This window comes from Lagopus leucura, unplaced genomic scaffold, assembly GCF_019238085.1.
Source record: "Lagopus leucura isolate 7727_CA_CO unplaced genomic scaffold, USGS_WTPT01 Super-Scaffold_100019, whole genome shotgun sequence".
NCBI lineage: Eukaryota > Metazoa > Chordata > Aves > Galliformes > Phasianidae > Lagopus > Lagopus leucura.
This window is the reverse complement of record NW_024962273.1, coordinates 8,803,293-8,817,470: the sequence shown is the minus strand read 5'-3', so window position 1 is coordinate 8,817,470 and position 14,178 is coordinate 8,803,293. Positions and strand designations below refer to the sequence as shown.

The 14,178-nt window shown below is 48.1% G+C and overlaps 1 protein-coding gene across 3 annotated transcripts in view; it reads right to left on the bottom strand.

Annotated features, from left to right (window-relative positions):
* SLC12A8 (solute carrier family 12 member 8) overlaps positions 1 to 14,178 on the bottom strand; it is a 44,188-nt gene that overhangs the window by 25,168 nt on the left and 4,842 nt on the right. For all 3 annotated transcript variants that reach the window (XM_042878005.1, XM_042878006.1, XM_042878007.1), the window contains 2 exons: positions 13,049 to 13,240; positions 10,121 to 10,352 (listed from right to left, as the gene is read on the bottom strand). In XM_042878005.1, coding sequence (XP_042733939.1) covers positions 10,121 to 10,352; positions 13,049 to 13,240 — 424 coding nt within the window. The remainder of the gene's footprint in view (positions 1 to 10,120; positions 10,353 to 13,048; positions 13,241 to 14,178) is intronic.

The following is a 14,178-nucleotide window of genomic DNA, read 5'->3' as shown; positions in this document are numbered from 1 at the left end:
GGGCTTACTTCTTGCTCTTTTTCTCTCCCCAGCAGTGGGGATGAAAGTATCTGAGCAGGCTTCCCTTGCTCAGAGCACAACTCAAAAGGCCAGAGAAGGAATGGGATGTGATGGTGGCAGTGCGGGGTCAGCTCATTACACAAATGCACACAGACAACCTGGAGCTCATTACAGATTATTCAAGTCCTGGCCAAATTCAATAAGCCTGTTCACAAGCTTAAGGTTAAGTAAACCCTGGCCTGGAGGCAGGCCTGACCACGGAGCGAAATAATGCAAAATGGAAAACTACCTTAAGAAACAGCTCCCTGAAGGCTGTCAAGTACCGCGCTCTGCTTGTGATTAGAGACTTTAATTATGAAGGTGGATACTGAAGGCTTGAAGTGCTGGGATCTTTTTCTTTTCCTAAATAAGTAGGTCTACACATTCCTGCCTGAAAAGCCACAGAGAGGCACTTACTGAGATGTGCTTGCAGAGGAACAGCTGGAAGCGTTTGTCTTGCAGCACACTGCCCAGCTCCGAACCCAGCATTTCCAAGATCCTGTGTGATATGCCATGTGGAGAGCCAAAAAGTAATTACAGAGCCTTGGCATAATTATCTCCTCTCTCTCACTTTCCCTCTTCTGTCACAAGCTCCAAGATCCAGCCATTCCCACTGGCCACCACTGAGATCCCTCCCAGTGCAGGGTCCCATGTGGGCACTGGAGGTTTCTGGGGACATCGGCATGGAGGAGGCAGACACAGTTCGTACACCCAGTCCCACAGATAAAACTTCACTCCTTCTAGACACAGTTGTATTATTCTCCCTCCTTGCCCCTTTAGCCAAGGACAAGGTAAAAGAGCAGGATTTATGGGCTGGGGACAAGGCATGTCACTTTGGTAGCTCTTGAAAGTTGTGGTCAATCAGGTTGAGTGGCCTAAAGCAAATTCATTTCTATGCAGGTCTGTACACCCAAGTGCTGTGTACTGCAGAGGACTGAAATTATCTCCTGAAGCCCTTGCAACACTATCCTTCCCCCACCCGTAGATGAAATCTGTCTTTGGATAGTCTGGTGGCCACCAAACTCACCCAAACCCACTACCAACCACATGAACAGCAGCTTCCCACACCAAGGGAAGTTCAACTCACTGTGAGCTGGAATTCAAGGCTGTGCAATGCAGAAGCAGATTTCCACCAGCACAGCTGAGGAGATGGGGGTCTGGAGAGCCAGGAATGCAAAGCACTGACAGAGGCAGAGCCGTGCTGGCAGGTTCTGAGAACAAACATAACCTTTGCTGAACTCGCACAGATACAAAAATGCTTTCACATTTTTTCAGAACATCTTCTGCTTCACTGTTGGATGTGTGTACTTCAGCTGGAAGGCTGGGAAAGAACATAAATAAAGGAGAAGAGCTGCAGGGGGGAAATGGAGGTGAGGGGGCTGAGGAGAGATGGGTGGCCTCACTGGTACCTGGGGACTGACACACCCATGGAATCAAATGCATTTCAGTTACCTTTTTCTTTGTCAATCCCACAGCTCCTGCCTGACCTGCTGGTCCAATGATGATCACATCCATCTGTCCCAGAGCACACCAGAGCCCCATCTCAGCCCCAGCACCCCAAACCTGAGGGATTTGAGTAGGCAGTTCTTGGATGCATGCAGGTCAATGATTATACATGATAAAATCACAGCTATTATAGACTCAACACCACAGTTTCATCACCAAATTCCAGCTTGACACATCTGTCACCAGATGAGTTTCCTTCGCCCTGCTGCTGTTGTGAAAATGGGTTCAATGCCAGGAAGCACAGAACAAAACCCATGGGTTGAAGCGATTTCACAGCTCCAGTAAAAGAAAAAAAACAACAGGTCCAAAAATGGAGCTGGGTGCCACAGCTGGCATCTTCCCAGCCAGAGCAAGAGCACAAGAGCAGAGCAGAGCTCAGCTCCTCTCCTGGCTTCCTGGAGAGCCAGCTTTGTAAGTCAGGACAAGCTGCAGAAGTGCGTTTAAATGCATCACTATTGCAAGGAACAAGAAGTAGAAATATTTTATTCTACAGAAAGAAAAAAAAACAACTTGGCAAAACACAGAGAGAAGAAGGATCAGAGCATTTTTAAAGGAAGGAGGAAAGGAGTTCCCTTGTCCGAGACCTTCTCTGCACCCATAATAATAAGCGCGGCAAACCCAAAATGAGAGATTATATAAAGCCTGTAATTGAAGGAGTGAAAGCCACAGTTAAAACAATCTAAAAAGAACAAGCCCTGAGAAATGCAACCCGAATCCCTTATCTTTTGATGGAAAAGAATGTGCTCCCTTAGATTAATGACGTGTTTACCCAAAAGGAAATCACCGCCCTTCTGAAGCAGCGAGTGTTTGTTCCTCCCAAGTCCCTGTTTTCTGATCCAGCGCTGATCTCCCAAACCTCCTGTTTAAAGCCAGCACACAATGCAGCTTCCTGCAGCGGCAGCCCTGAGCAATCCCAGTCTTAACCCTCTCCCAAAAACCACCCTCAGCTGCACCTGTTGGGGAAGATGTTTGAGGGTGTTTGGGTCCTGCCTCAGCACAGGGACAGCCATTTGCAGCGTGGCTGCCAGCAACGCTGCTGCACAGCAATCAATCAGCCCAAATATTATTATTACTTCTTCTTTTTTTTGCAATATATCAGCAAAAATATTTCTGTTGTGAGTGGACAAATGAGCATGCAGCGTGACAGCATTTGCAAAGGGAAGTGTGAGGATACAGCAGAGCATCCTGCTGCCTTGTCTGGGGTGCTCTGAAAAAGGCTGACTGCTGGATGCTGCAATACGCTGGTGTGCTGTGACAGGCATGGAGGTGCACAGATCAAGGCACTGGAAATTCACACCAAAGCAAAGAAGTGCACTGTGGCAACTTTGTAAAACACACACACACGTGCAAATCTCCGCAATATAAGCAAACAAGCCAAAAACACACACGGGGACTATCAGCTCCTTGTATGCATGGTAAATCCAAGTATTTCATAGAACCACAGAATCGTTTGGGTTGGAAGGCACGTTTGAGATCATCCAGTTCCAACCCCTTGCTATCAGCAGCAGTACTTCTCTTTAGACCAAGTTGAGGGAAGCTCACTATCACAGCCCCATCCAAACTGGCCTTGAATGCTTCCAGAGATGGGGCATCCACAACCACACTGGGCACCTGTTCCACCTCACCACCCTCACAGGATCTGGATCTTTTTTGTCTGCCCTGTGACCCCAAAAGGGTCCAAGGGTGTGTGACCTGCAATAAATGCATCCCATGGGTGCCACCTCTCATCTCCTCATGTCACAGGAACCTTGGCACATCCTGGCTACAAGAGCTATCAGGTCATGGGCATCTTCATCCCCCAGAGTTCAACAGGTCTGCAACAGTGGGAGCCGGCCAGCAGCTCAAAATAGCACAGAAGCCATAATAAACAAAGGGAGCTGCTTAAATCAGTCCCTGATGTTTGTGCTGATGAAGCAATGTTCATCCTTGGGTCACCATCCCCTCCTGCAGCCAGGCAGGAACCCTGTGGAGGGAGCACTCTTTCCTGCCCCACTCCTGCTGCAGTGCCCCATGGACCAGCACCCACCTGCTTCACCTCCAACTGGCTCCTGGGGCACAGAGACATGGAAAACCAATGACATAAGCCTATGGGAGGAGCTGATACTGTCATTTGGCATCTATGCTGGCTGAGCAGGTTGGTGATTTTGAACTGTTTTTTGCAAAAAGGCAAAAAAAGACCCAACAAAAGACATTTGTTGCAGGTAGAAAATCTGAAATCTTGGTTAGGAAGAAAAAAAAAAAAGAAAAATATTTTAACATGGGTATTTATGAAGTCCACTTATGTTTTATATTACTTAATGCTAAGCATCAGTCTTGCCATAATACATAAAATACTTCCATGACTATTTTACATCTTGATGTGGTATCCGCTACCTGGCTTGTTCAGCACTGTTCAAACCTGCCAGAGGAAATGGTTTTGCTCATTACAAGGAGTACAAGAAGTAAACCATCCCTTGCTTCACCTTTTTCTAGGAAAATGTTTTGCATAAATGGGATACTTTATTTTGAGTAGTATTTCTTGGAAGCCATACCCAGAGTCCCTGTTGTGGGTGGCTCTGCAGAACTTCTCAGATGAAAAATTCCAGCTTTAAGAAACCAGAATTTGGGCTGAGCCAAGGCACAATTGGAGGAAAACGAATGGCACCGGAGCTGCAGAGGCGATGACACACATCCTCTGGGCTAGCTCGAGTGACCCCGTTCCTAGCTCAGAGCTACACTGGCTGCTGCCAGGGCCAAAGCCCAACCCATGTCAATTGAATCCAGTGCCTGATTTAATGGTTGGCAGCTCTGCCCAAGGCAGAGGGGTTGGAATCAGATGGTGTTTGAGGTCCTTTCCAACCCAAGCCATTCTATGATTCTATGAATCCCCACTTTCCCAGAGTCAGCAGTTGGACACAGTGGAACAAAACCAACTACATCCTGCCATGATCTGCATGCTCTTGTGCTATACTCACGAGTAGAACATCCCATGCTCCCACGTTCAGATATATTATCTAGATGACAATGGTATTTAAAAGAGAACTATTCCATATATATATATTTATTATTATTATTCTGTACCCAAACTGATTGTTTGATTTTTTTCTTATTTTATTCTGGGGAGGTTTTCAGTATCCTTGATAGAATTCACACAGCTACAGCTCAAAGCCTAGCTTCAGAACTGTGAATCAAAAATGTTCGATTTTGGAGAGGCTGAGCAAGACACTGTCACCTTAAAGGATTTTTTGTTGTCGTTTGTAGCCATTCACTGAATTCAGTTTAAATGGAAGGATACATTTTCCCTATTAAACCCACATTGTTCAGTGAACACATTTTTTCTTTGATAGAAAAGAAAACCAGGTCCCCGCACATACAACTGGGCTAAAATCTCTCACCTAAGGTCAAAGAAGGCCACGAACTGTTAACAGAAGCCAGCAGGGAAGACGATGAGCAGTAGATAAGAACCCATATCCTGCACAAAGTTTCCTCTGCAGCCCAGGACAGGAATGCAAATTAGAAGTGAAGTGGCTGCAGAAAGAATCCAATATCCAGAAATCATCTTTTTAAGTTAAACCCCTTAATAAGGAAAGCTGATTCAGGGCACAGCTGAACTGTGACAGGAATTAAATACTGCAGGGATGGAATACAAGGAGGCACAAAATCTCCATCATTTGAAAAGAATCATGTAGCGGCGCACACACAAAAAAATCAATGCAATTAAATAAAGCTGTCTAGTTTAAACACAGGGACAGGGAGAGATGGAGGGATTATGGGATGTTACACACCCAGACCATCTTGTGAGGTCCCTAGCATTAAACAATTAAACAAAAACAGAGAACCCAGAGATTTTATCGGAGAAAGCCCATGGGAAGGCAATGTCTAATAAGGGACAAATCCCAGGGCACCATGCTACAGCTGAGCCAGCTCCCTGCCAGTTCGGGGATCCGCCAACAGGCAGCATGGGCAGCAAGAGCATCCACCAATGAAGCCACTGAGGTGTTTTAGGGTTTAGTTGCAAGCTCGATGGAGATGAGCTTAGCAGTGCCTCGCAGGGAAACAGCAAAGGAAGTAAAGGTTAAACGAACCATGTACAAAATCGCCTCGATAAATCATGAGGGTTATCACCTATCCTGCAGCAGGGGGATACAGCAGCAGTGTTTATCACACCCGTACTATCACAGGCTGAACCAACAGCCTAATTCCTACTGCTGCGGCTATTAAATGAATTAAAAACTAACACCTATAAGACAAAAGCAAACCCTCTGCTGCTCCAGGGATAGACATGAGGCAGCCCTGTCTCCCAGCCTGCCCCTGAGTGCAATGGCATGCTGTAGGGTATCAACCAACATTAGGACCGTCCCCTACACTACACACTCTAAAGATGACATTTGCTCCTGTATGGACAAAACTCAAGGGGAGCACCACAGGTGTTCAGTGAGGTTCAATACAAAAAAAAAAAAAAGGATATCAGCAGGTTCTCAAGTCCTTGGGAGACTCAAAGCTTCAGCAGCAGTAATCAGGGAACAGCCTGGGATAGTTGTGACTGGAACACTGAATCCCCTTATAACCTGCTTTCCAGCCTGGATGCTCGAGGTCCGGCCAGCAGGGACAGGGCAAGAGAACAGCAATCCAGGTGGCTGCAGATTCTGAAGAAAATCCATAAGAAAGCTAAAAACAGCATCCTGCTCCCATCCCTGAGCTTTCATCCCTTCCTCACCACCGCTGCGGGAGATGCTGCTGGCTGCTGGGGACGTGGTGGAAACACACCATGCAGAAAACTGACAGGTCAAGCTACATTTTTTATCATTTATTTTTTTTTTTTAAACCAAATTGCCTTAAACACCTACTTCAGAGAGACTGATGTAGATTTCCTGTCCATACCTAAACAAGCCCCCCTAACAATGTTATCACTTTTCAAAACACATCTGTGCTGCAGCTCCTAGCCCAGACAATTGGCAGGTAACCAGTTAATAAATTTCTTCTCCAGACTGTTGAATAGGCTGGCCTCCAGTCAAAGGTGATGTCACTCCAATTCAATGTGCTATAATTGGAAAAACCTGGGGAAAGCAATCGCGTGTTTTTTAATAAATAAAGATCGCATTAGCAGCCTCCTGCTTTTATTCGCCACTAGCTCTACCTTGTTCAGTAGCAAAGTGGGATTTTCTGCTGCCACTCACTCCATGATTCCTACTTGGAATATGATGCCAGTTTCCAGATGTGTTTCAAGCCAGGAAGTCAGCAATCAGCCTGGATAAAGCCTCTGGGATTAGCTGCAGATCATCTTCTGACACACACATCCTTCCTGCACCCTCTCTTAGAAAACGGGCACACCCCTCGTGCCCAAAAATACAATAGAGAACAGCCCAGGCCAAGCAAAATCCTCTGATTAGGAAGCTTTGATCATTTCCATGTTAAATATACGTGAATACATTTAATTGATTCAATCCATCAAAGTCTCCAAAGCATTCTAGGGATCTTTACAGCACCGATGTGTTTACAAACACATCATTTTAATAGTTGCAGGTTCCCTTTCTGCTAGAGCAGCCCCATGCAAATGTCCCCTTTGGTCCCCTTGCTTGGCAGGAGAGAGAGCATCAGCTCTCCCAGGCAGCCATGAGACGCCCAATGAGGAGAAATCCTTCACAAGGCTCATCCTTAGAGGAAGAAGTGAGGATAAATGCTTTTCTGAGCTCCGTGAGAATACTGTCAAAAGGCTACAACAGAAGCGGGTGACACGAAGGATGTGGTTTGTGTGAAGAATAATCCCAACCAGCAGCTCTCTGGCAGCAGCACGCCCAGGGGCTGCAGGGGGTTGGATGCAAGCAGGGGTTATGCTCGGCGCCCCAGAGGGCTCCAAAGACTCCCAGCAGCCCCAGCATGATGAGGGACTGCCTGGGCTCCACCAGGAGAGAGGCTCAGCTCCTGGACAAGCTGCAGGAGGGGAGCCCCAGCCCAAGCAAACCTCAGGCCTTGCTCACTCAAGCAGACCCCCACCCTCCTATTATCTAACACCCTGCCAACAGAATACATATTTTTAATTTTTTCCCTCTTCTAAGAACATTAAAGAGGCTGTTGTTGGGGGGCACTTTTGCTTGTACTGCGACTCCTTTCATCTCACCACCAAAACAAAGCACAACCCAATTAACACCAGATCTCCCCCCAAATAACCCCACCCCTCCCCATTTGCTCCCACAGAGCCGCTGGGCTGTAGCAGGGTACCTGTGAGCAACTGCCAAAACAGGAAAGCAGGCGCCTAATTGAAGGGAGTATTTGGGAGTCACCCTACACAAAAATTAGCAGAGATATGCTAGGAAAATAAAAGCGTGGGCACTAACAGCGGTCTTATCTTCTTTTTCCATGACTCTAATGCTCAGTACGTGAAGAGGCCAAAAAGTTTCACACGATGTTCTGAGGAGTTGGTTGTGGACAGACAGCATCCTCTCTTTTATGTTCACTGCTCCCCCTCAGAGTAACACAGACTGGTTTTGAAGCAAGGATCTACAGCATTTATGCAAGCCAAGAAACCCAAGCACCCTAGTTCTGCCTGCAACACGTTATTCAGCAGCATAGTGGACACAAGGTCCCATCTGTCTGCTCTCAATTCACCTGCATTAGGTTTAGCAAGAAGAGAAAGCCATGAGGAGACATGGGGGGGAGAGAGGGGGAGGGGCAGCAGGCTACATGAGGGTGACCATTTCTGGAGGTGACACTGAGCTTGGGTTGGTTCAGAGCCTGGCAGAAAGATGGCATGGGAGCCCCTCTCATTACCACCTACCCCCTTCCTTACCATCTACCCCTCACAGTAACCTGGGACTATGTCCATCACTGGGGAAGCACTGGCTGGATCCAATGGGGAAATTTAGAGTTCCATGGCCCCCAAAGGAAGCTCTGGATCTTGGGACCATGCCAATGTCTGGGGCTAAGCAGGAGGGATGCTGCAGCCTGGTGGCACCTGGGCAAGGCAAGTCTGATTCTGAGTGCCAGTGATTCTCACCTTTTGTTTGCTTGTTTGTTTTCCCCTGCACCTAAATACACAAATGCTTTTCCTGCCTTTGCTCTTTACAGCTTCTCCATGCAGTGCCTCTCAGGATTCCTGGCTCTACTCCGAGGTTGAACCCCGCAGCCTCCACAGGGACACCCACATCTGGAAGAGGGACCGCAGCCCCGAGTGCTCCCCACAGCAAGCCATGGAGAGGGAAAGGAGAAAGCAGCGGGAAGTCCTGCTGAGAACCCCTTTTGTCTAAATAGGGCCTGTCCTCCGACTAAAAATAAAGGCTAACCACAGGAAGGGAGTGAGAGCTTGGCCCACATCCCGTGTTGTGCATGCCTGGGTGTGAAGTTGAGGAACAGGGGGGGACAAGCGAGGGGCCCCCACCCAGTGCAACCACACATGGGCTCGGGTGCCAGGCCCTTGGGATGGACAGGCACACTCATGGAGGTTAAACCCAAGCAGACAGTGCTTGGCGGCGGCACAGACCTCCAGCATCTTTCCCGACCTGCTCACACCCCTCCCAGCATGGGTGGGAAGGCGCTCTGCTAACGGGTGCACAGGAGAGGCCCAGGCCCACAGAGGCCATGCTCACTGTTGGTGCTGACGCACCACTCAGAGGCCTGCTGGGGAAATGCAGCACCCAGCCCAAGCTCAGACCGTCCTCTTAAACAGAAGCTGAATGAAAACAAAAAAAACAAAAAAACAAAAAAACAACACAGAAGCTAACAAAAAACCTTCATTCTCTTTCCTTATAGGTCTCTGGGTCTATACAAAGGTCACCCCTGAGCACTAAGGGAATGCAAACCCTCATGGTTTCCTTTAGAAAAGGACTTCTGCGCACAGCAGCTGCTTGGAGCAGGCTAGCTGCTTTCCCTTCAAGACATGCCAACTATTCCACACTGAACACATGCTAAATATGAAATGCAGATGCCTTTCCACAAGCTGCTTTAGCGGGTTTCTTGAACTTTCCCCCCTTACGATGCTTTTTGATGCAGCAGAACTCAAGAAAAAGGTGACACCTTCTGTTTACTCAGCTAATTACACTTAGTGACTGCTGCAGGGCTGGCTGCAGTGCTCATGAGCATCTTATAGCCTGCGGTGGGCTCCCAACCAGCATCTCTAGGGATGAAGACACAGAGAGGGGAAGGGTGCTCAGGGAACTCCATCCCTCTGCCTTGCCCATCCCCAGCTGCCCCTACTACCTGCCTCATGCTGGGCACCCCACAGCAGGCTGCTGTCAGGCTGGGGAAAGGAAACAGAGGATACTCTTCCAAACCCCAGCACCTTCCTTCTCCATACCACTAGCCTCTGCCCTGGGCAAGGAATTCAGCAGTGCTTTCTCAGCTGGGCAGCCCAGAGCTAGTGTCAGCTGCACATCACACTGCCAAGGCTTAAAGGATGCCCCAGGCTTCCAGAGAAAAAACTCCTCCATACAAAGTTGTAATGGTCATGGGCAATCTGCTCTAAGAGGCCCTGCTGCCACATCTGTTAGCCCTGAGCACTACCTCTGCCTGGATGTGTGTGTACCTTCACAAAGTTGCCTATACAGAAAACCCCAGAAGAACCAACACCCATTTCCCCAGTGCTCAGGACCGTCAGCTTTACCTGGATCAAGGTGTGAAAAGGACCCGATCACAAAGTCCAGCGTCGAGACAGCCAGCAGGAAGAGCAGCAGGAGCTGGAGGCGGATGATCCACTTCACCCCTGCCAGGTTGATCCCGAGCAGCCCCAGCAGCACCGCCAGGGAAATGCCTCGCACTGCCCAGATGTTGCTGAGGTTCAGTACATCCGCGATGGATTCTGCAAAGCCAGTAATGTACATGGCACCTGCAACACACTGAAGGACAGAGGTCTGTGAGCATCCTGTGGGTGCAGTGCCTGCAGCAGGGCTCAGCCTGCTGTTGCCACATTGCAATGTTTAAGGTGACTCTGGCCTACAGGCACTGAACTCTACTGCCACAACAGAGGACACTGTCAAGGCAGTGCGGGTAAGATACTGTATGTACTGCCTGAGTCAACACAGTAGCAACCAGCAACTTTCCCCTCGCTTTAAAATGTACCTCCAATTAACATTCCAGGAGAAACCTCTCTGGCTTATCCGAGGAAGAAGAGGATGAGTCAATCTTTTTAGCTTCTTCTATTTCTCTGAAAGAAAGGCTCCTAGTTAAGCACCTGTCTGAACAGCAGCCACATGCTTCTCCTCTCCCTGCTTCCTAGGGTGTACTTTTAACTCTGTATTTAGCTTGGATGTAAAGCCTGATGCTTCACTGGCTCCCTGTCTCCTGGAAGGGAGCCTGCACATTTGAGGAGTGCATATTGTGCAGTCCGTGCTCCCCAAGCACTTGGGAAACCTGTTTATTTCCCTTACTCTTCCTGGGTGGCCAGCAGTCCATATGATGGGACATCCGCAGCACAAGAAAACAGCTGCAGGTTCAGCCCTCAGATCACCCTGTGGGGCAGCAACCCCAATTCTAGAGGTTTCCAGGACGGACATTTCAGCAACACTCCCTTTCAGCACACAGCATAGCTGGCAAACCAAGCCAGGGTATGCAGTTGCACATCAGCACCAGTAAGGGTTGTTAGGAGGACACTCAGAAAGGAGCAGAGCAGGAAGGAGCTTCAACATCTCAAACATCCTTGAAGCCTACCCTTCAATAAAACACAATATCTCCAGATCAGGGGTCAAGTGTCTGTGAAGTCCCCAGTCCACCTTGCACAGTAACAAGATACCACCCCACTGGCCCTGCAACAAGGGGTTCTTTCTTGGGGCTTGAACTACCTATCTTGAAATCAGAACAGAATGTCTAGGCTGAATGCTTGCAGAAATCAGTTCCTTAAGAGCCTTTGCAAGACACACACCTTGCTGGCTGAAGAACATAACAGATTTGTAACACCCAGACAAGTGCTACCTTTACATTTGCTTTCAGCAGAAAGCTATTTCAGGGCTATAAATCCTTTCTTTCTTTGAACAGCTCTTACTGTGAGCCTCTTCAGAAAATGAGACTGCTTAGAAGAGCATCAAACCCCAGCCCTGCAACCCAAGCTGCCATGACCAAGCACATGCTGATCTCTAGAGGAGCTGGTATAGGCATGCTGGACCTGATTAGGGGAGATTCAAGGTTAACATTAGGAAAAAATTCTTCTCAGAAACAGTGGAGATGCACTGGAATGGGCTGCCCAGGGCGGGGGTGGAGTCACCGTCCCTGGAGGTGTTCAAGAGCTGTGTGTGGAGATGTGGCAGAGGGACATGGTTAGCGGGCATGGTGGGGGATGGTTTGAGGTTGAACTTGATGATCTTAGTGGTCTTTTCCAATCTCAACAATCCTGTGATCAAGCATTTCCTCCAGCGCATCACAAGAGGACCCCACGCTGGGTTCCAGCCCATCTCTGCAGCATGCCCCAGGATGCTGAGCAACCTCTCATTACTGAAGGCAGCAGGACCACATACCCAGTTCCTGCGCCACTTCTGACCAGTTACAGCTCTCTGTGTGCAGCTTGCAGCAGAGATGCAGCTCACAGCTATTGCAGAAAAAGGCAGAAAAAGTCCGCTGAGCACAGCCAGAGAGAAGGGAAACACATCAGCTTTCGGGAGCACGCAAAGCATTTCTCCTCAAGCTGCCAATTCCCACCCCGCAGCCCCCATGCGAGCTGGACGCCTCACTACAGGATGGGGCTGCCAGAGGCCAGGTTTTACGACACCTGGGAGAGGCTGCAACCTGATTGCTTTCCCAGACAGGGTCCACTCAGAGAGCAGGAGTGGAAAATATTACAGGAAGGATTCTCATGTGTGGCCCATTTCCATATCTTGGCTTATAAGTGCGTTCAATTTGTATTTTATGGACACTTGCTTTTAATCTGAAGTGAAAGGAGAAGAGGGGATTCTTTTTGGTTTGTGTTTTTTAAAGGTTTTCAGAGATTGCTGCAAGTCAGTCATTTTAAAGCAAACTTCAATAAAAATTCTTGCCTGCTCACCACACTTCAGACTGTTCATAACATCTTTACAGGGGGAGGGGGTTAAGTTATCACAGATTTAAGAGATTATTTTCCACTCTTTATGTTTACTACACATGCATTTCAGTGCTCCGCCACCATGGCTTCTCAGGGCCATTCAAAAAACACAGAAGTTGTGACTCTCAAAACACCACCTTCCCTCTGCCCAGCTCCCATCACACATCAGCTCCACTTCTGCCCCATTTGGAGAAACAATCAAGGCTAGCCCGGTCCACATGTACCCCCACATCCCCAAGGGCATAGTGAGCACATAAAAGCCAACATGGCAGCCCAGAGCGCTCTTTGCTTTAGGTGGCCACCCTGGCCACTGCCTTTCCATTGGATTGATGCCTCCTTAAGGGCAAGGCCTGTCTTGGCACCAAGGATACTTTGGGAATGAAATGGACATTCTGCACAAAAACCAACTCCTCTGCCATTTTAACTATGCCAAGTGCCATTTGGCCTGCTCTTACGGATGCATTTAGAAAGACTGATAAGTTTTCTAGTTTTTCTTTTTAATTATCTTCTCACGTTTCTAATTACCTGGCCAAAAATATAAAGGAGCCCAATGGTCCCCCCGACTTGACCTCCAAGGACAGTAGAGATCATGGAGTAGACGCCTCCACTTCCAATGCTGCACTTCTCACAGACCCCAATTCCAGATAGGATTGTCACCAGAGCAACCAGGACCACAAAGGACACCAGAAACATGCCCATCACAACACCAGTGTTTCCCTGCAATGAGAAAACAACAACAAAAAACAACTCACACAAGAAAAATCGGTTGAGACAGAAAAAGGACCCAGCCACTTCTAGTTACCTGTGATCAATGGCTATGGAGTCATTACGGATGAAAAGGAAGAGCAAAACCTCAACACAAACCCTAATTATACAATTAATGTAACTGATTGCTAAATTCACAGATCTTATTGATGCCCTTTTGAAGGAGAGCTGTCTCGTCCTGTGGCTGGACAGACCCTTCCATGATAAGGCTCTGCTCCATCACTGGGCTCCCGCATGAATCATTGATTCCGGCTTCTGGCTGAGAAAGGATGATGCCAAACAATGACTCAATGACCACGGGGAGGGGGTTGCTGCCATTGCCATGTTTCATTATGTTTGAGTATGAAATATTAACCAAAAACAAACAAACAGAACACTTTCAGAACAAAAAGCAGTTTCAAAACCAAATGTTTGGGATTTGTGACAACTGATCTATTAAAATCATCACACTGGAATTTTAATTTATCACAACGTTACCTTTAAAAGCTGCAATCCTCCCAAACGATAACAAAGAACAAAACCCCCAGGGAAACACTGCCTGGAAAATAAATAATGCGCTCATAGGCCAGCACACGCGGGACTTTATCTGCCCGATGTATGCAAAGTAGCAGGTGGCTCTCACACTCAATTTCCTCACACGCATTTTGTGCGAAGGATTTCACCCTGCTGATAAAAACTTCCTTCCTGCTCCAGGCAGAGGAAGCGCCAGGGAGGAGCGGCTGCAGCCAAAGGTGTAGGGTGAGCAGCAAAGCCTGCCTGCAGTGCAGGGTACGCTGCTTGGGGCACTCCATTTGTGGTTGCATTTCCTATGTGCAGTGAAAGCATGCCTTCCACAGAGCCAAGGAGAAGGCACTTAGTTCCTCCATGCAAATTCAAGTGCCTCTTCTGCA